At 41.0% G+C, this 19725-nt stretch overlaps 1 protein-coding gene and 1 long non-coding RNA gene across 2 annotated transcripts in view; one reads left to right on the forward strand and one right to left on the reverse strand.

Annotated features, from left to right (window-relative positions):
* Nucleotides 1-3: 3 nt before the first annotated feature.
* Nucleotides 4-19725, reverse strand: part of niban2a (niban apoptosis regulator 2a) — a 31581-nt gene continuing 11859 nt past the window's right edge. The window contains exons 5-14 of the mRNA XM_026174376.2: nucleotides 19362-19529; nucleotides 9534-9649; nucleotides 6042-6146; nucleotides 5790-5952; nucleotides 4621-4808; nucleotides 4337-4492; nucleotides 3990-4103; nucleotides 3578-3685; nucleotides 2560-2671; nucleotides 4-2460 (exon numbers count right to left, since the gene is read on the reverse strand). Coding sequence (XP_026030161.2) covers nucleotides 1574-2460; nucleotides 2560-2671; nucleotides 3578-3685; nucleotides 3990-4103; nucleotides 4337-4492; nucleotides 4621-4808; nucleotides 5790-5952; nucleotides 6042-6146; nucleotides 9534-9649; nucleotides 19362-19529 — 2117 coding nt within the window. The 3' untranslated portion in view covers nucleotides 4-1573. The remainder of the gene's footprint in view (nucleotides 2461-2559; nucleotides 2672-3577; nucleotides 3686-3989; nucleotides 4104-4336; nucleotides 4493-4620; nucleotides 4809-5789; nucleotides 5953-6041; nucleotides 6147-9533; nucleotides 9650-19361; nucleotides 19530-19725) is intronic.
* Nucleotides 6976-14511, forward strand: LOC113026018 (uncharacterized). Its single transcript, XR_013910493.1, has 4 exons — nucleotides 6976-7405; nucleotides 10613-10703; nucleotides 13965-14054; nucleotides 14198-14511. It is a non-coding gene; the product is annotated as an uncharacterized LOC113026018 (long non-coding RNA).

Genomic DNA, 19725 nt, shown 5'->3' on the forward strand with positions numbered 1-19725 from the left:
GTGTTTTGTGCTTTGTTTGTTTTTTATTCATCCATTTCGATACATATTTTAAGTAAACGTAAGTACAACAAACAGGAAAAAAACTGTTTACACCTGAATGTTATAATCCACACAGGTTTTATAATAAATAAAAACAAGGTAGCCCTCCATTGGAAATAATGAATCTGGGTCCTGACTAGATAAAATGGTTACATTAATATTAAATTAACTGCTCAGGATTTAATGGAAAAATACGACTTGGTCAGTGTCTCACACACAGAAAAGGGCTAAATATGGACACTCTGTAATACATGGACTATCAACCCAATGTCTAATCATTTCTTACCATAGTTAAAAACCCATTTTTCTAATTGCTTTTGCCTCCTTCTACCCTGTTTTCCTTTTTTTTTTTTTTTTTTTTTTTTTTTTTCAAAGGGAATCGATGGTCTAAAGACAGAAGGTGTTGTCTTTTCGAAAAGTAATGATTGACAATGTGTAAGTTCTGTTGCTCTTATGAATTAAAAAAAAAAAGTTATTGGGTGTTAAAATGTAAATCGCACGCAGGTCTAACCTTGAGTCTTTCAGTTAGTACATAGCAGGTCTGATCAGGGCAGAATCAGGCAAAAACATTAAATTCAACAACATTCATACTGTTGTGCACATACAGAGCTTCAATTTCCCCCCTTTAGTACCAAATTAACAAGTTCTTTTCATAAAACCACTCATAGAAACTATAAACAAATTATACCCCCCTAAAATAAACGGTTATCTGTAGGGTTGCCAAACAGACTGGAATTAAAACCTATTATCTGTTGTCACATAAAACACAAGCTAAATTTACAGCTTGAGATCACTACAGCAGTGTGTATGATGTTAGATGGATGATTTTAAATAAAAGATGTGATATTTGATGCAAGTGATAATCTAGAATCACTAAAGCCAAGTTTTCCTTCTAATAATCAAGCGGGCTTCCTCCAGAGCTGTTGATGGTTCTTCAAGAAGCTTTATTTTTTAAATGTTTAAAAATAAAAACAAATCCATTGTTTTAAAGTTACTGTAGATGTGTTTAACATTCCCTGCCTGTTTGTACTGAAATGCATTGAAACATAAAGGCCATAAAGTAAACAAATTGCATGCTTGTAAAGTAACATTTTACAAAAAAATAGATAAATACAGATCAGGATGAAGAAGAAAGTATTGCTGTAGCACCCCCTGCTGACCAGATAGAGGCTAAGAACATTAGGCAAGGCTCCGATTACCTGTAGTAAAGTGTAAGTTGTAATTACAAGAGCATTTAATGTTACAGATATTCAAATTATTTCCTGCTATTACAAAAAACAAAAAAACAAAACTTGGATTGGATATGACTTTACTGACACATGCGGAATATGAAGAAAGTCTACACTCACCAGTCACCAAATATACGTGTCAAAAAACTGGAGGACTGGGTTCTGGAGTGTGCAATATCAACAGCAACAAAGAAAAGGCATTTTTAACCCCTTAAATACAATCCATATTCATTCAGCTTCTCAATATTTATGCATGCTGCCATTCATCTCTGCAGGTTTCTCCAGTTTATTCGTGGAATGTCTTCTTATGATAAAACAACCTCCACTTCTACAGGGTCGACTATCTTTTCCTCTCCATTCAGACCATTTGTGATTGGCTGAGGCTCGCTGTCAACTGGTCCCTCGCTGGTGGGTGACTGGAAGCCGCTGTCCTCACGTGAGCTGGAGTCTGTAACCAGTGGTGGGGAGGACTCATTATCTGATTCGGCTGCAGAGATCTCTGTAATCTGTTCACTTTCATCTTCCTGCACTGCTATCTCTAGCTCCTCGATGGCGTTCTGGATGGCTGCTTCCTCCTTATCAACTTCCTGCTTCTTGCTCGCCAACAGCTGCTGGAGGATTGCTTGTGGGGACGTCTTCTCTCCCAGAGACCCCTTTGGAACAGTCTCCACCACAGTGGTGACGTGAGTCACGCCCTCCTCGACCCCATCCTCCACGCTGATGCTGCCAGTGGTCGCCTCTGTTTTGTTGGTGACTTCACTCTGCTCCTTGGACACTGGCACCGCCACCTCAACCACCGGATTAATCAAGTCCCTGATTTCATTCACGCTATCAGGAGACTTGGGGCTGAGGTTCTCTGCTTTTCCCAACTGGTCCTCCTCATTCTCCTCCTCTTTGCTCTCAGCATCCTCCTCAGGGATCAGCTCCACCCCTGGGACCTCCAAGCAGGACTCATAGGGCAGAGGCACCCCGTCCAGCTGTATCATTGACACCACCTGCTTGCGTCTTCTCCCAAAACCCCTTCCTTCATCTGCACTGCTGACAGAGCCCTCCGGCTCATCACCGCCAAATTTGGTGGCCCAGTCCACCTGGGGGTTTTCCCCAAGCAGGTGCAGGTTGGGGTCGCTGTTGGTCAGAATGATGCTGTCCCTGTAGAGGTTATGCCTCCTCTGCACAGCTGCTTCCTTTACAGCTGGACACGGGGGGAAAAGGTAAGGCATGTTATTACTGCAGCTATCCATTGATGCCATCATCATGAAAACTGTTTCTAAATCTTGATCCTGGCCCTTACCCATCATTATCTCTTTGGAGACAGACTGCAGCACCACTTCCTCAAACATATTTTCTATCAACAGAAAACGCGAGAAGTCCTCAAAGATTAGCTCCTTGAAACGAGGCAGCTCCTAAGGAAACAGAATTCAAATAAGACCAGGATGTCGTTTCTAGCACCAATCCTTTTAGTTGGTCAGCAGGTGAGGCTGAAATCATAACTCTCAAAAATGCTCTTTAAATGCATCCTCAACTCTTTTTTTTTCCCCTCATAAAGACGACATTTATGTGCTCCCTGTATCCTTAATGACGAGTCAGTATTTTATCACTAAAGACATCTTTTGATGACCATTGCAGCAGTTTTTGGGATAGTCCAAATGTTTGCAGAAGAGGAGATCCCCCTCTCTAACTTCTAGTAGACAGTCCTTTTGTTCTCTGGTCAGGGCTGAAATATGATTGAAAACTTCTCAGTTCACAAAAAAGCTTCAAGCATTACTCATGGCAAAAGTTCCTTTTAGAAACACGTCTGCCTACTGTGCAGCCATTTAACTACGCTACCTCTTTTTCCACCGACGTGATTCAGTGATTGTCGCTAGTTCTGGTGCCAGTTCAAAACCTGTTCTTTAAGTGATTTATGAGAACTTGTCTTCTAGTTTGGAAACTGAACGCTATTGTGAGACAAAAATTAATCACTGAATTTCTTTTGATAGTCATGGGACTGGTTCTAGATTAGACACAAGCATCATATTGATGAAGTAAATAGGATGGGGAAACAGGATGACAACAGGTTTTTTTCTTTTTGTTTTTTTTCCCTCTGAGTCAATATTTATGCCTTTTTTCCCCCTCAAATGTACATTTGCTGCTTTGGTGATTCATAGGTACTAAATTTTCTACTTTTGCAACCCACTCATATATTGTATGGCATCTTGTGTTTTATTATTTACAGTTTTTATCCTTCAAATCCCATAAATTATATGTAATTATATGTAAGGAAAAGTTTGTAAGACAGTTCATTCACTTTTATTTCAAGTGTTACTCACAGGTGAGCAGGATGGCGCGAGCTGCTGCAGCATGTAGGGGATGATGATCTGCAGCAGAGCCTCCCTGAAGAACTTCTTGCGCACCGTGCTGCTGTCATAGTCATATTTCTGACAGGAAAAACCAGAAACACAAACATAGCTTAGGGACATGAATTACCTTTAGCGATTCAGACCTTTCAACACTTATTCTGTGCTGCTGTAAAATCCTCTCCTCTTTAGACAGTCATCAAATTAACCTGCTTTGAGTTCATTTGAACTTTGATGGACTCAAACATCATTAACACAAACAGGTTTTTCCTGGAATATCTAATCTGAAAACTGTGAGCAATATAAGAATCATTTTAAAATATATATATATATATGTGTATTTGACCGTCTCCTCTTTTGATCTTTCCATGTGTTCGTGTTTTACCTTGAGAACTCTGTCCTGGCATCTCTGGGTGAGCTTGCACATGTCACTGTCTCCCTGGGCCTCTAACGACTGGTTAAGCAGCTGTTCAAATGTGTACACTGCATTGTCCATTTGCTGTCAAAATGAAATCATTATAAAAAGGTTAGGTGTGCCACAACTCAGATTCAAATTGCATATTCTTTTTTTTGGCCAGCAGGTGGCGGTAGACAATTCAGCAGAGGTAGTGTGGATGCTGCTGTATTATAGCTTACTGAGGAGCAGGGAGTGTTGTCAGAGAGCCTGACAGGAGTGTGTGATTAAAACTAATATTTCCCATCATATTACAGAGGAGGGTTGTTGCATCTTACCTCCCTCATAAGGATCTGAGCCCTGCTGATGAACACAGATGGACTGGAGACGTCGAACCTCTGCTGCAGTCCCTCCAGGTTGAGCTCTTCCACCTTCTCGTAGCAGCTCTGCATTTTCACCGGATGGAAGGCAAGCATTGACAGCCTTTCCATGTTCTGAAAGAAAGAAAGAGAAGAGCAATGTGGTGAGTGCAACTGACCCAAGGAGAGGGAAAGTTAACAACAACTTGGCTGACTTCTGATTTAGGATAACGCAGGTTGGACATGCCTTTTCAGGCACTAACCTCTCCCATTTTTTCTTTGCCCCCTCCGTTGAGTGAGTTCTTGCTTATCTCCACCATCTCCCTGAAGAAAACATCCCTGACCTCGGCAAAACCTCGGCTAGTGGGGTCCATCAGCGCCTCCAAAATAGAGTTGATGTAGGGCTGGATGTTGGTCCGCAGGATCTGCTCTGCTTTTGGCAGCACTAGAGCTGCACAACAGAAGCAATAGAAGGATGGAAGAAGGGGTAAAAAGTAGTTAGTTACTGAAGCTTGTAAACAAGCGACGCATGCTGATGACAAGAAAAACAAAGGTGTGGCACCGACTTCAAATGAGCTGTGCTAGAAAGTCACAACAATATCAGAGATATTATTTGGTCGTTGAAATGGTTGGTATGCATGTGGTGACATTTAAGTAAACACACTAATGCTGCTTCCATGGAAGGGCCACACCTTTTGTTTTTATGGTTTTCTACCCAGTGTAACGCAATGCAACTGCAGATGCTAAAAAATATAAATATAAAAATAGATCATAGCTACAGTTACACCTGATGAAGCCATGCATAAGCCTCACATCCCTTACATAACCCTTTGTTATTTTGCTCAGTTGATTTACAAAGTCAGAAATGGCCTTTGCAGTGCTGGTGAAGGAATGCAGTTCCTCCACTCAGTGGGAGCTCAGTGGGAAATGGTACACACGAAGGAAACAACCAGCCTGCGCCAAAGACCGGGTACTCTGCTGCTTTAGAGCTCAGCACGCCAAGCAATATGTAAGTTACAGTGGGCAAAACAAGCTGTGACAACAATGTGCAAACGCCAGAAGAAGTGGAAAATGCCTGCTAAGGAGGGAGGTTTAGTTACAGAGTTACAGGACCTGTTACTAAATGTCCAAAAAGGGTTTTCAGAATTTTGAGCATGCGGTGATCAGACTAATCACTCCTCTCTGCCAAAACCGCTGATTCAGAGAATCCACAGCTACATGTCACTGAGTCAAATAGTGGGCGAACAATAGAGCACACATCTGTGATCGAGGGGGTTACGTGTCAAGTCACAGCGAGTACCGAGTGAACCATTTTCAACAGCATCCTGCATACACACGAATGAGGATGTAAACTGAGGCAGTGTACGGAAATCTAGCTGGGGTACTTTTTATGTCTGTGGCAGCTGAAACTGGAATATCTTCTTGCTGATACCTCGGATCTTGCTGCTGACATGTTCTTTAGACGTGATGATCTGGTCCATATCGGTTCGCAGCCTGGCGTCTAGTGGGCCTCTCTGGGCCTCGCAGGCTTCAACCAGAGCTTCGTACTGCCCGGTGGTCTGAGTCAACACCTGCTTGTACACGGCATCCGATATCTGGAGGAGTTCAAGAGCATAAATGGATTGCACTGATTGGCTTGTGTGTTTTTTTTACAAGTTTACTGTACAGATTGACAGAAACTCACCAGCATCCAGTTCTTCTGCCTCTGCTGCATCTTCCCCTTCAGGCGAGGGACGATCATGTTTCTTATGTCAGGGTGAAGGGTCTCCATCACCAGATTAGCCAAAATCTGCACACACACAACACGTGGAATAAACGCTTTTAGATTTATAATTAGATTGACTTGCAAAAATTTCATACTATGAATTATGAAATCATCTGCCTGTCCACAGCCAGCAGGATGATATAGTTACTATATGCCAACCAGCTAAAGCAAAACAAAAAAATAGAGCCTAAAAATAAGCTCCTCTTTCCTGTATGGCTACATGAACACAGTGGGACACTGGGAGGCAGGAAGGCTGCTTTTACTGGCACTGCCCTCACAACTGACAAACACTCACGAAGCTCAGATCCTTCATGATGCTTTAACTAAGCTAAACTAAATATTTGGTGATGGCTATGTTGCTGGGTAATGAACAGCCAGACAAAAGCAGCATAGATTTTCCACGCAGCGGGCTTTACAAATAACAGATATGTTGTAGCCTGAAATCCAGCAGCGTTTTCTTTCTGTAGTATATTTGCTCTACTGATTGCTGATATGTTATCCTTCACTGTATAACTTGACTTTAAATGGCCATAAAAGCCGACCCTATTCAACCTCAAACAGGCTCACTGATATCAAGATTAAAATGAAAGAAGTCATCCTACAGCAAGCATTAATGGAAAGTAAAGGTCTTTGCTTTTTCTGTCGCAATAACGGTTCAAACTGTTAACTGTTATTTCAACTGCTGTTCTGTCTGCGTCTTTGGTTAAAATGTGGGATACAAATGCAGTCACATATAAAGTGCGACACCAGATCAGATGTAGCCCGAATTTCATACACCAGAGTGAGATGAGGCAGTCAGAGTCAAAATTTTGGTCTAAAGCTACATTTAGACCAAACATTTGATGCTATTTGGGGTGTTATTCCATATTTGTCTCTATATTTACTGTAGTAAGTTAAAATTGGATATTTTTAAAGGGATACTGCCAAAAACTAGCACTAGCACACTGCCAGAGAAATATTTGAAATACAGTACAAATAAAAACCCTCATAGCTAGCCTAGACATATACCTGCAATTAGTTACCATGGTAACTCTGGCCCTTTTGTGAAAGGCCTTGAATTTAAACCACTAAAGCCCTGCCCCTCTGATTTGATCCTTCATGCTAATCTGCTGTTGCTAACGTAGCATTTCATTGAGGAGTTAGTCCACCAGCAATATGAGTATACTGCTGGAGGCCTGTTCTGTGGGAGAACGAGTTTGATGTTCTGGCTGTATCACCAGTGAAGTTTGAACGACACCTGGAGGGGATTTTTAGGCTCTCTGTGCCTCCATGAGTTCAACAAGGTCAGTAAATGTTTGCTTGCAAACTGTATTCATTGCCTCTGTTTGCGTTTGTAGGCCTGCAAGTAAACCATAAAGCTAACAGCACACACCACTAATAACAATGACAATGGCTCAGTTATGGTCAACTTATATTTCCCCAGTGAGCCTGTTTCATGCTTTATGGCTTGTTGATGGTTCTCTGTTAATGCCGCTTCCAGCTACCTGTGTGCTGCATTCACTGCTTGTTGTTTTCACACAGCCACTTGGATTGTTTGAATATAATGGGTGTTGGGGCAGATTTTGTCACCCCCCGACATTTCCTACTGGCTCAGTGACAACACTGGTCTTAAGTAGAAGTTAATGTTTTTAAGTTGCTTTAGAAAATTCAAACAGCCCATTTAGCATCACGGTGCATGGCTTTTATTAGTGGAAGGTTAATCTTAACCACAGAGGTACTGGTGAGTGTTTGCTTCATATTTTCCCTTATAATAAATGTAAAAAGCCAAGCTATATAATGGGAATCAGAAAAATGATTGACTACATCTCAATAAATACCCTGGAGACATAACCCTGCCATCTGTTTCAATTAAGAAAACATTTGAACCCATACAAAGGATTCCTTTGTATTACCCATGGTGCTCCATCTCTACTTGGAAATTAGGCCTGAAAACATTGAACTTTACATAATGGAACAACGAGGAAATTTTACCTGGAGGCACTGACTCTGCAAAAGGTTTTTTTCAGAATTATTTTAGTTGGTTTTTGTAGCAAAGGATAAAAGTGGTTGCATAAACTGGCTGTATTTCTCTCTTAATTCCCTCTAGATGTTTATCCAAAGTATTTGTAGCATTACGTGCATGAGCCTTAATGCCAGCGTCTCTGTTAGACTGAAATAAAAGGAACATTTGGCCCCTTAACAGTAGAAAAGCCCAACCTACATCTATGTCACATTTCTATTCAGTGTCCATGTGGCATGGAGTAAACACTGTAATGTTCAGGAAAACTAAATATTAAACTGACATTCAGACTGAAAGTGTTTATAGCTAAAAGGTGGCTGCCATAAACACAGGGCTGTACTCGGCTCTGGCAAAGACTGAGACTAGGTCCTTGTAATTGCTGGTATGTGGGTTGAGGTGTTTTTGGCCTCTTTGAAGGATTTGTGTAGGTGCATTCTTGCTCTCTGATGTGAGGAGAGGGTGTGTGTTTCATTCGTCATCGTGGCCTCTCAACAGCTTCACCTATAGCCCTGACCTGCACTCTGAGCTACTCGCAGAGAAAGATGAATTGCTCCTGAAAATGTCTTTTAACCATAACCTGCAGCAGTCTTGATATTTTGAGTTGGTGTCAGAGCAGCGGCACAGAAAGAAATTAAGGTGTGGCCCCGGAAAACTGTTCCCTGACAGAATCTGCGAGCAGAGTTAAACTTCCTGAAATGAGGTGCTTATCATTCATTCTGGAGTTTTTTTTCACATGTATTTATGTTAATTTGACATCCACAAGCAACGTCAGCCACTGGTAAAGGGTTTAGATACCCAGGTTGTGGCATTATGTAGTGCACAAAAAGTTTATGATTACAGGTCAGCATTTTCAGCAGTTAGTTTCTGTGTTGCCTGACTTGACAAAAGCCATTTTAACAGAAATGATTTAAAAAATAAACCCCCCTCATCGAAACACCGGATTTTTGGGGGCCAAATAAAACTGTGGGATAATGTCTGACTTGGATAAGTCAGCCAGGTATATTGACTGCTGCCCGACTGCATTTTGTGACTCATTCAGCATTTTTAATCTATTTAAGAGAAGGATCCCCACGATCCACTTACTAGTGATTAAGCAGTTAGCCTCAGGCCTACATATTTTCCCTACTGCTAGTTACTTTTGTGCCAGTCTTCCACATCCTCTCCATAAACAGTCTTATAGGCTTCTTGGACTGCCAGTAGTCCTTGTTCTGTTTCCCAGCACATTAACCAGTTCTGTGTGTTGAAGGTTCTGGTCAGAGTGGTACCGCAGTTCAAAGTGACTCTCCAGAGCAGAACAAGGCCTTTAGTCTATCTGCTCACACTATTTACTGTCACAAAGTATATAAAATATCTATAACTCATTGTAGGTGCTGTGGAAATGTGTATGGTATTGCGATTTATTTGTGATTAACCTGTGGTGGTGTTCCACACATCATATCCCAGGTCCCGTATTGTCCTCGGGCTTGTCTGTGGAGTCTCACAGCGTCGGTGAATGCCGGCGTCTTAACAGTGCAGTTCTCCGGCAGACCTGTCGGGGGCAGGGAAGAAATGGGCAAAAGTTGAGAAACAAGATATCATCCTTTCTCTATTCATGAGACTACTCAGCAGACTGAAAAGTGTCCTAGTAATTGGGTGCTGGATGATGTCTTTGTAGTGCAGAATAAAGGGTGTGGTGCTGCTTTATCGCAACAGTTTCTGCAACACCAACAAAAACTGTTTCCATCACATCTGAGTCACTCTGTGGGACAGTCTGGGAGCCTAATTTTGGTCAGCGGTATATTCAGTCACGGTTCCTGGAGTGTGTCATCTCTCAAAACAGGAAGTAGCTGGTTTGTTGAAGGACAGATTCATGTGGTTGCTATAGTTACTACAACTCGCAGTTGACAGGACAATAGAAACGGCTCAGAAAGCACTCGGCCACATGCGTGCATTTTTTAGGAAGTTTGTTCTCATCTTGTAGCTGGTGTGATGAAAATACACCCGGAGCTGAAGTCAAGCGCGGCTTCTCTCACTTATTGTCAAGGAGCATAAAAGGACTGAGTGCGGAAAGTCATGAATCCCACACAATAGTATAAACAGGTGTGTGGAATAAAACATCCCTGTAATTAGCAGCTTGTTATTCAGAGCAGTTCTCCCTTTCAATAAAAGTGACCAATGTTTCAGTTGTGTTTTCTCTGTTGCCAACAAGAAAGAAGCAGTCCTTTGTAATTAAGGAAGTGATTTACAGTTTGTTTCTTTTTCCAACTAGGCTTTCATTACATATTGTAAATTTCTGTCTTTAAAAATACATTCAAAATGTCACAGAATGTTTCATTAAAACAGAATGTGAAGAACCAACTGCTGTTACTTTGTCAAAAACACCTATGTTGACAAGATATCGGCTAAAGTTGTGCTACAGCTTGGCTCTGCTTTCAAGCAACACCACTTTGTACTACAACATGGTGCAGAAAATCAATGTGGCCTTTAGCCCAAGCACAACTTTTATTTCCAGAATATCCAAAGCCTGCTGTCTGCTGCTTCTGCATCATCAGTGGAGCCAAGGGCCAAGGTGTGGTGGGTTAAGCTGACCCCATTCCTGCAAGGTACTGCTTCCTGACTCAGAACATGTAAACACTTTTACTTGATTGAGCCAAGATTGGAAAAAAAATACATTTAAAAAAGTATAATTTGTTCTTTTTTATGTTTTAGTTTTAAATATTTAAACATGATCAAAGTCTGGTACTATTATTTATGACAAAATCAACTAGTATTTATCACATTATTTGAAATAGATATACTGCAGTTATATAGAATTTTCTAATAAAATGATCAACCCTAAATGCTCCATGACTTTTTAAAAACTATGCACATACTAACTGTATAAAATATCTAAATATCTGTGTTGATATTTAAGTTTTTTCACCTTTTGAAACAAAGAAACTAAAAAAACTTTATAAAAAATATATATTGGATTTTAAAGTCTATCAGGTTTCATCACATTCATTGTTAAGTCTGCACAAACTTGGTGGTGTACATTAAAGGCCATGTTGTTTGCTGACACCAGTGTTCAGCTTAAGAGAAAGATCAGCTGGTAGGAAAAAATACAAGAATTTCCTCATGTTTACATGCTGACCTTTGTGCCAGTAGAATTTATACCAATAATGTTTATGATTGCAGGTTGTGCCAACTCAGCCATTACAACCATTGATATATTAAAAATCAGGTGACGTCTTAACTGTATTACTGTGTAACATTGTCAAGACCTGTCTGTGTACTCGAGCCTGTCAAAACATCTTTCTCAGTGTTTATTCCTACTGTTTCCGTGACGCTGACTTGTCTTGAAGTGTCAGTAATGAGGTAACCGAAGTAGCGAAGTGTCCTGTTCTACAAATGGATGAATGGTTTGTTAGCCCGAGCATTCCTGAGTAGTGAACTGCTGTCTGTGAAGTCTACAGTGCACAAGGCCCACCATCCCCATGTGAGTGTTTCTTCCGTGGCTGACTCAGACGAGGTTGACAAAGACAGGAAGTTACCAAGAAGGAGTGAGGAGGGGGAGGGGCAGAGCCAGACAGGAAGCATTCAGCGAACAAATTCTGATGAAAAGCTGAGGGCCGGGGTCCCTGGTTTGTTTTGGCACCTTTTAATGAGAAGTCATTGGGCACTGAAGCTAGAAGCACAATGGTGGCACTAAGTTAAGATGGCTGCGATGCTGACAGGTGGTAAGCCGTCATTAGGATGTGAAATGCAATGAAACGCTGTTTTATGGTTTACCAGACAGGTGATAACTGTCGCCGTGTGGAAAAATACAATTTCTGCTGTTTTCAAGAAAGTGGTTGATTCAATGATAAACAAAAGGTTTATTTTAACTGGACAGAATAACCTCGGATGTAAAGTAATTGCCATTGAGCAGTAGGACACATGTTAGGCTGGCGTTTCAGCTATAATTGAACAGCCTCCACTCGCCTTCGTTACACTCACAACCCACTGACCCCAAAAGACCTTCAACATCAACATAACGGTGTCGTCATTCATTTATAAGAACAGAATAAAATCCTTCTCACGGTGTCCATAAAAAGACCATTTGGATGGCCTTGACTCCAGCAACTCAGTCGCTTCCAGCTGCTGAGTGAATAACTTTGGGAGGGAGATGGGCTACTAGAATACTGATCTTCAAAGTCAGTCAGACTAAGCTGGTAAATATGGGAGGTGTTATTTCATCTGAATGCAGCACAGGTCTCAAGTTAGAGCAACTGATAGATGGTTTAGTTTTGTAACTGTATCCAGAAATATTGACTAAACAGAAGTAGCAGTCATCATAGTGATTCAGTGACTCCCTCTGAAACCCAAGCTCCTCTTTTTCCGTAGTTGATGCTTGGAAGTTTTCAACACTCGCCCGACAAACTCAATGATGTGCCCGTCGCTTGCCTTGTCACAATTTCATACCAAAATAATACAAATATTCCTTTCTCAGAAAATCAGTAAAGTTTTGTTGTTGTTTAGATGTGAAAAAGCATTCACAGATAAAGCAAAAAATATCTGGATCATGTTTACAATTGCAAAAAATATGATGTGATAGAGCAAAATGGATATTTTTCAAATAGACAACCCTAAATTAGTAAAAAAGACTGCTAGATTTTATACAGCAACTGTAATCATACCCATAAAATGTTAATGTAGCGATAATAACTAGCCACTTGGCCTTTTAAAGCTCAGTGAATAGCCATTGAGAGGGTCCAGGGTTGAAATGTAGGGCCCTTCTGTGTGGACTTCATGTACATGTGTGGGTTTTTCCCCCACGAGCTCCAGTTTTTCCCATTGTTAAAAACAGACTAGGGTCATTCTGCTCATCTGATCCCAGGCCATGCTCGTAGCAGTAATTTTTAATGTCAAACATTTTCACATCACGGTTAAATGAAGGTAATTAACAACAAATGGCGTTCATGATCCAGAGATGAAGTAGGGTCCTTTTTTTCTTTCACATTTCAGTTTTTCTTCTACAGCCAGCATGCTGTTGAAAGATAAAGCTGCATTCCCTTCTGGGTGATGGTTAGATAAGCGCGCACAGGTGTTTATTATGCTGCACCTGATATTTAACTGTCCCCCAGTTCAGCTTAGAGCAACTCTTCAAAAGTATAAGACACACAACTTGTGGTTACTCAGTCATCAACCGGGTGACATCATACCCGCTGCCTTGGGCTTTTTTTTTTTCTTCTTTTTTTTTTTAAAGGTACGTGTGTTTTGTTTAAATCCAGAGTAACAAACTACCAAAAGAATGACTGACAAAGCTACGATTGCTTTAACTTTGCCAAAAGTGTTTATGTATTGCGTCGAAGAGATATTAGCTGAGGTTGAACCGGGCTGTACTTTTGTGTAATACTGATCTGTACCACCAGATGGTGTAGTGAGTCAAGGTAACCTTTATTTAACCAGCATATTCCTATCTACAACTATGCCCTGGCCAAAGACCAAGCCCCTTGAGGAAATGGGGGTAGCTCAAAGAAATGGCAGTTAAATAGCAGCACACAGCTGAGAACATCTCAACCCACCCATGTGTGAAATGCTGCCCCTGCTGGTGAAAGTTTTACCTAAATTCTGTAGGTGGTAAATGCAAAATGTACCTCGTTAATTATGTTTAAAAACTTGCCCCAGTGTTCACTTATATGAGACGCGTTGTCACAATATTGGTAGAAACCAATAATAAAATGGCTCCCTCACTGGGACATTGGAGAAGCTGCATCTCAATACAGTCCCTAATGTTACTGTATCACAGATCATTAGATATTTCAGTACATCCTACACACAGTCTTATCTGCCCTACCTCAAAGCAAGAAATCTGAAATATGTCATGATGTCGTTATTTTTAGATCATTCAATGAGCTCATGCGAATGTGAGGCATCTGTCATCAGTCTGTCCTTCCACAATTCACAAAAGCCACCACTCCTCAAGAGCAATGGTAAGGTTTTAGTAAAATTACATTCATTTGTTCTGGGCCTTGACTTCTCAGTGATTCTAATTTCAAACTATTTGAATTTGTTTGTAAAGCCAACTGATGGCAACAAAACCTGTAACATTCTTTCTGTTCTTCACACATTACAGGGAATTAAACTGCACATGAACTGCAATAGATCATGAACTGCATGAGCTAATGCATCCCTGACGTTCTGGTCAACTCCTCTTAGCTTGCTAACAGTAATGAGAATGCACCCCATTCAGGATGAGCAGCTAAACAAATGCGTACCAGATGAAGTTAAAGAATAGATGGCAGGTTTTTTGCCCCCTTAAGTATTATTCTTAATATTTAAAGGCATGCACTGGGACCACATCACCAGTGTGATTTTCTTGAAAAGTAAATTTGCTGCATTCCCAGTTTGTTGCCCTTTTAAAGAGAAATGTCCTGCTGGTGCCAAGAGAAAGAAGAAATATTTCTGGACAATCTGCCAGGCCAGTAAACCGCTACACATTCGCCATGTGTCTGAACCAAGCTAGATCAAGGAGTAGATTAGAGTTTCTTTGCTCTGTGTGTATGTGTACTGTGTATAAATAGCACATGTGGCAGCACTTACCACGCTCTTTTTATTTAAGGCATTTCCCCTCCCTGCCTTTCTCACCATGCTCTGGTTGACGGGACTGTAGCAGAAGCCAGGAGTTGAGTTCCCAGGCCTTCATCTTGACAAATGTGTCTCTCTTTTTATTTATTCGACAAGTCAAAGAGGATCTGAGACTTCATCTTCAGACCACCTGGCTTCAGAATAAAGAGGTTTTCCAACATTTCCTTTCTTTCTTTGAGTCAAAGTGCTGCTGCTGCTGCTGCTGCTGCTTCCACTGACATGCATGAGTAGGATTTCCCCATATGGTGCAGACCCGTGGAACCAGCCAAACCCACAGTACAGTAAACACTCTCTGAAACATACCATCAGCTGCAGACTTCACAACCATGACTGAATAGGTCCTAACCTGCCATTTTAAACTCTTGAGGCCAGCAGCAGTGAATGCAGGAGGCCTTGCGTTTGTTCATTTTGCATGTTGGCACAGCATGATGTATGGTAACAGTGCCATGTAATCCATTATGCCTCTATTTTGAACTACATTGCATGCAGAGAAGCGCCATGCTCTTCTACTTTAACTTCTACTTTAGTTATAAACCTGGATTTATTGTTCTCTGAATTTTCCCATTGTAGGTCTGTTCTTGTTCAGTTAATTAGTCTGTGGTCTGTGGATCAGAGCAGAGGATGGTTGACTGGTTTTGGAGGCTGTGGGTGTGGAGAGTTGGCCACGATTGATGGTTCTCTAGCGGGAAGCTTGAAGCAGGCTTTGACTATATGACTGTGATTCCCTGCAGCATGGACAGCTTTCTGCAGGTCAAACAGCAACAAAACTAAACCAATTTGGGGATGAAATAATAATTTGAATCATCAGGAAATATCTTGATTTGCATTTAAATCATTGAGATGCAAAAATAATGTAAAATTATAAACTGAGACCAATGGTGATGAGATCAAAGTGCTTTTAGTTGCTTCTAACTAGTGTAGTAAAAATAAAATTCTGGATTTACACAGGGTAGTCTTCTACCAGGTCCACTTTCAGTCATTACCACATTTTACTCTCTATGAGGATAACTACAGTGGAGTAGGGGCAGGGACAGTTCTTTCCTGAAACTCGAGGACCCAGACTGTGGTTGCACACTACATTTGAGTGCATGACGTGACACCTTAAAGTGGACCTTTCATGCTCATTTCCATCCCTGTATTTTTATTCTCATACTCTTTTGAAGTAAAGATTGAATTGACCCTTTCCTCACTTTTCTACATCCTGACTTCCTGTCCTTTTTTCCTTATCACAGATTTCTTTTTGTATTCCTTTATCACTTAACTGAAACGTTGGCTTGGTTTCCTTTCCAGAAAAGCCCAAACTCTCACATTTAAGTGTGTCTTTAAAATAAATCTTTAAGTCCTGAGGTTTTAGTTTTATGCAGTTTAACCGGATGTCAGTGATGGCACCAAATTTCAACCTCATCTTATTGGCTGCCCCTCATACACTGAAGGTTTAAACAACAGCTAGGTGGCAATGCCACAGTGTGCCTTAGTTCCATGTTTAGCATCAGCCTCCACCATCGTTAAAAGTACAGATGTATGACAGAAAATCAGGAACATAATTACATGGTGTGGGTCCCGTTTAACTTTGGAACTCTGTGATTTAAAATGAATGAACTGACAACGTGCCTGAAAGCATGCCTAGCTGCTGATTTCTTATAGTGATAGCTCAATTATAAGGGTGAATTGCCACATCCCATCTTGGTAGCAGAACTGGTGTGTAAAATGTGTCAAAGTGACTGGTGTGTAGTCACTTTAACATGTTCAGACCAGCTTTTGGTTTCATGCATGCACACGTTACATCACTAGCCTCTCTGACACAGTGAGAACATCCAGCTGCTGTAGGTCCATCTCTCAGCAGCATAGTAGTATAATACTGAGCTTAAAATGCTGACCAATGACATGTGCTGGTGATGATGTCACCTGTTAAAGGAGCTGATTAGCAGGGCGCTTTGCAAATCACCCTGTTAAGGTACCAATTGTTTTATAGAAGAATTGTTAGGGCTAAAGCAACAAGAACTTTAGTGCATTTAAATATGCCTTTGGTGTGTCAGCGTGAACATTTTAACTTGTGGTTTCCGCTTATCAAAGCCAGCTGAATGGTGTCTGTGTTCCGTTAAGGACAGCTTTGCATGTAGCATCTATGCTGATACCATTTTATCCTCTGTACCGTGACTAATATGGTCTGTTTTATGCTTAATTGCCTAAATCGGTCATAATTTCAAACTTGAGTACATACATGTAAACTCTACCTTCAAATATGTCAAAGAGAGACATTTAACTACTGTCTATTTGTATGACTGAATGAGAATACTAAGAACTAAAAGGGCAAAGGTCAAGACAGAAAACCATATATCCTTCTTCCCAAGCAGAGTCTTTTATGCCATCTGGTTGTCCTCAGAGCACTGAAGTGAAGCAGTATGTGTGCACAAAGCAGAAAAAACATGAATACAAGTTCACACACCCAAAGAGCAGCGAGGTTACCTTTAACAGCCACGGGGACCCTGTGCTGCTTACAACATATTCGCTAAGCCCAACCTTGGAATGTGCGGCAAAGACTCTGACACTTACTGAGCATGCCCAGACAGGCAGTGTTTGGGAGTAACAGGTGAGTTGGTACAGAGTTGATCAAAAAAGTCAGTTGCTGACTTCTAATTCCTTTTTTTGGAACAGAAGGTACAGAGAAACTAAATACATCACACGCTGGATGTATTTAAATGAATACAAATGCAAACAGCTGTGAGCATCGTACTGTGTGGTTAAGCACAACGCTTGAATTCATGCAACATGATTGGCTGGCAAAATGGTTGGCTCTTCTGCCAAGCCTGAAAGAAACTGAATCAGGTTGAGCAACTTTGTCAGCCCGGTGAGGATCTTGGCGCCATTTATTTAGTATTTTAAATTCTGTGAACGAAGTTTAGTTGCATTAATCGTGACGCAGAACTGCTTAAGTTGCATTGGATACAGCTGTACAAACTATACACACGGGTGATTGGCATCTTTCTGCTGAGTGATTTGATGCAAGTGACTTGATTATTACAGTGACACCTAATGTGATCAATGCACTCACTTACTTAAAACACAAGTAGGGACAACTTAACTGCATGCTCTGCCAACCGAGAGGATCCAAACAAGCTAGATCACTTTCAGTGCAGCAGCAAATCGTTCAAGTTTGTTTTTGAAAAAAAATGAAAAATACAATCTCATCTCAAGTGAGGCACGCTGAATGTAAGACTGCATGCATGTGCAGTCATACCACAGAAACTGGTGCCCGTGTTCCTCCTGCCAATCAGAGCTCGACTTTGCAGCCAATGTGCAAATTAACTATTGGAAGAAGGCGGGTCATTTATATCACGGTGCTTCCAAAACGTAAATCTCAAAATAGTCCTGGAAAGCCAAGTGTTGCAACACACACACACACACACACACACACACACACACACACACACACACACACACACACACACACACACACACACACAAAAATGTATTACACTGTTGTTTGCACATCCTCCAGGATGTCTCATCTCTGTCTTAATAACAATGACACATGAGTCACACTTTTGCAAGAAAGAAACTAATATGAAGAGGAGTCATCCACCCTAATTAGACAATCCTTTCACTGTGAAATGAAATGCTAAAAGTGCCAACAGTGCTGTATCCTCCAGAACACCATAAAGCTCAAACAAAAGCTATGAAAAGGATCTCAGTGAAGGCAGCAACTGTATTGTAATGTCTTAGTGGGGAAATTTCTCATTTAACAATGAGTTTCAGTTCAACTTATTCATTAATTCATTCTAAATAGTGACATATGAGTTACAGTGTTTGGAAACTTGAGGCTAACTACAAATATTTCACAAATGAATTGGGGCAGCAGCACGTTGGTATAGGTTAGCTTTAGTTAGCTAGTCTTCCCTGTAGCTGCGTTTCCTCAGAGTACTAAATTCTTCTGACATGCATGTTGAGGCGTAGGACATCCAATTATTCTAAACTGGCAGTAGTTGTGTTTTTCTGTCTTTTGTGGCTTTGTGTTAGCCCTCAAGTTGTACACACACGTTGTACCTATCCATTTCCTTAAGGCACAAAGTAATTGGAATGGGACTTTGGGGGTTGACCTTGTGCTTAAGCATGATTTGGCAATATTCTTTAGAAAGCATAATGTAGAAATTTGATAATGTGCTAAAAAATGATATGGCAATACTATGTGATACTCTGCACTTCAACCATCAAAAATAGCCTAGAAAACAAACCAGAAAGCTACTTTTCTCTCAAACATAGAATTGTTTCTCTTGTGTTTCTAATGTTGTCTACTATTTGAGCGTTTCAGATGCTCATCTTGACTGTAAATGATGCACAGAGTGTAGATCTGATCCAATGGCAACAACATTTACAAAACAAATACACCCCATTCCTTCAGCATTTCATGTGCACAGATCGACCTGCTCACTCAGATGGCATGTAAAAGCTTCACACTGTGACACACACCCTCATCGGAACTGCCAACAAAGGTACAGAGGAAGAGAGGTTTGCCAAGGTGGAGAGAGAGAAACACTGCTCATGCTCAGAAGATGTACATATGATCCGAATTGCATTAACTTCACACAGCCTCTGGCTTTCTAGTCGTTTCTGTCACTTCCGATTTATGTGCTGCTTTGTGTTTGCATTGTTACCATTGTTACTGTCTCTGACGCAATCCTGCAGCACAGCGTGCCACTTCTTCTGCTCCTTCTCGGTCATCACACAGAAGTAGTGGTGGCGGGCGTATGGGTGCCACAGGATGAGGGGGAACCCGGTTGCACACTTGATGAATGGGTTACTGCCCACTTTGGCCTTGACACCTGCAATGGACCAGATGATGAATTGAGATTTCAAAAGCACTTTAGGAGAGGGAAATAATGATGTTTAATATTACTATAACAATCCGACAAACTGTGGAGGGGGGGAAATATACTAATGACATAAGTATTTATTTTTGTAGACACGCTAATCGTGTCATAACTTTCCACCATTATAGATGTACGGACAATCATGGTC

This window comes from Astatotilapia calliptera, chromosome 7 (assembly GCF_964374335.1).
Source record: "Astatotilapia calliptera chromosome 7, fAstCal68.1, whole genome shotgun sequence".
Classification (NCBI taxonomy): Eukaryota; Metazoa; Chordata; class Actinopteri; order Cichliformes; family Cichlidae; genus Astatotilapia; species Astatotilapia calliptera.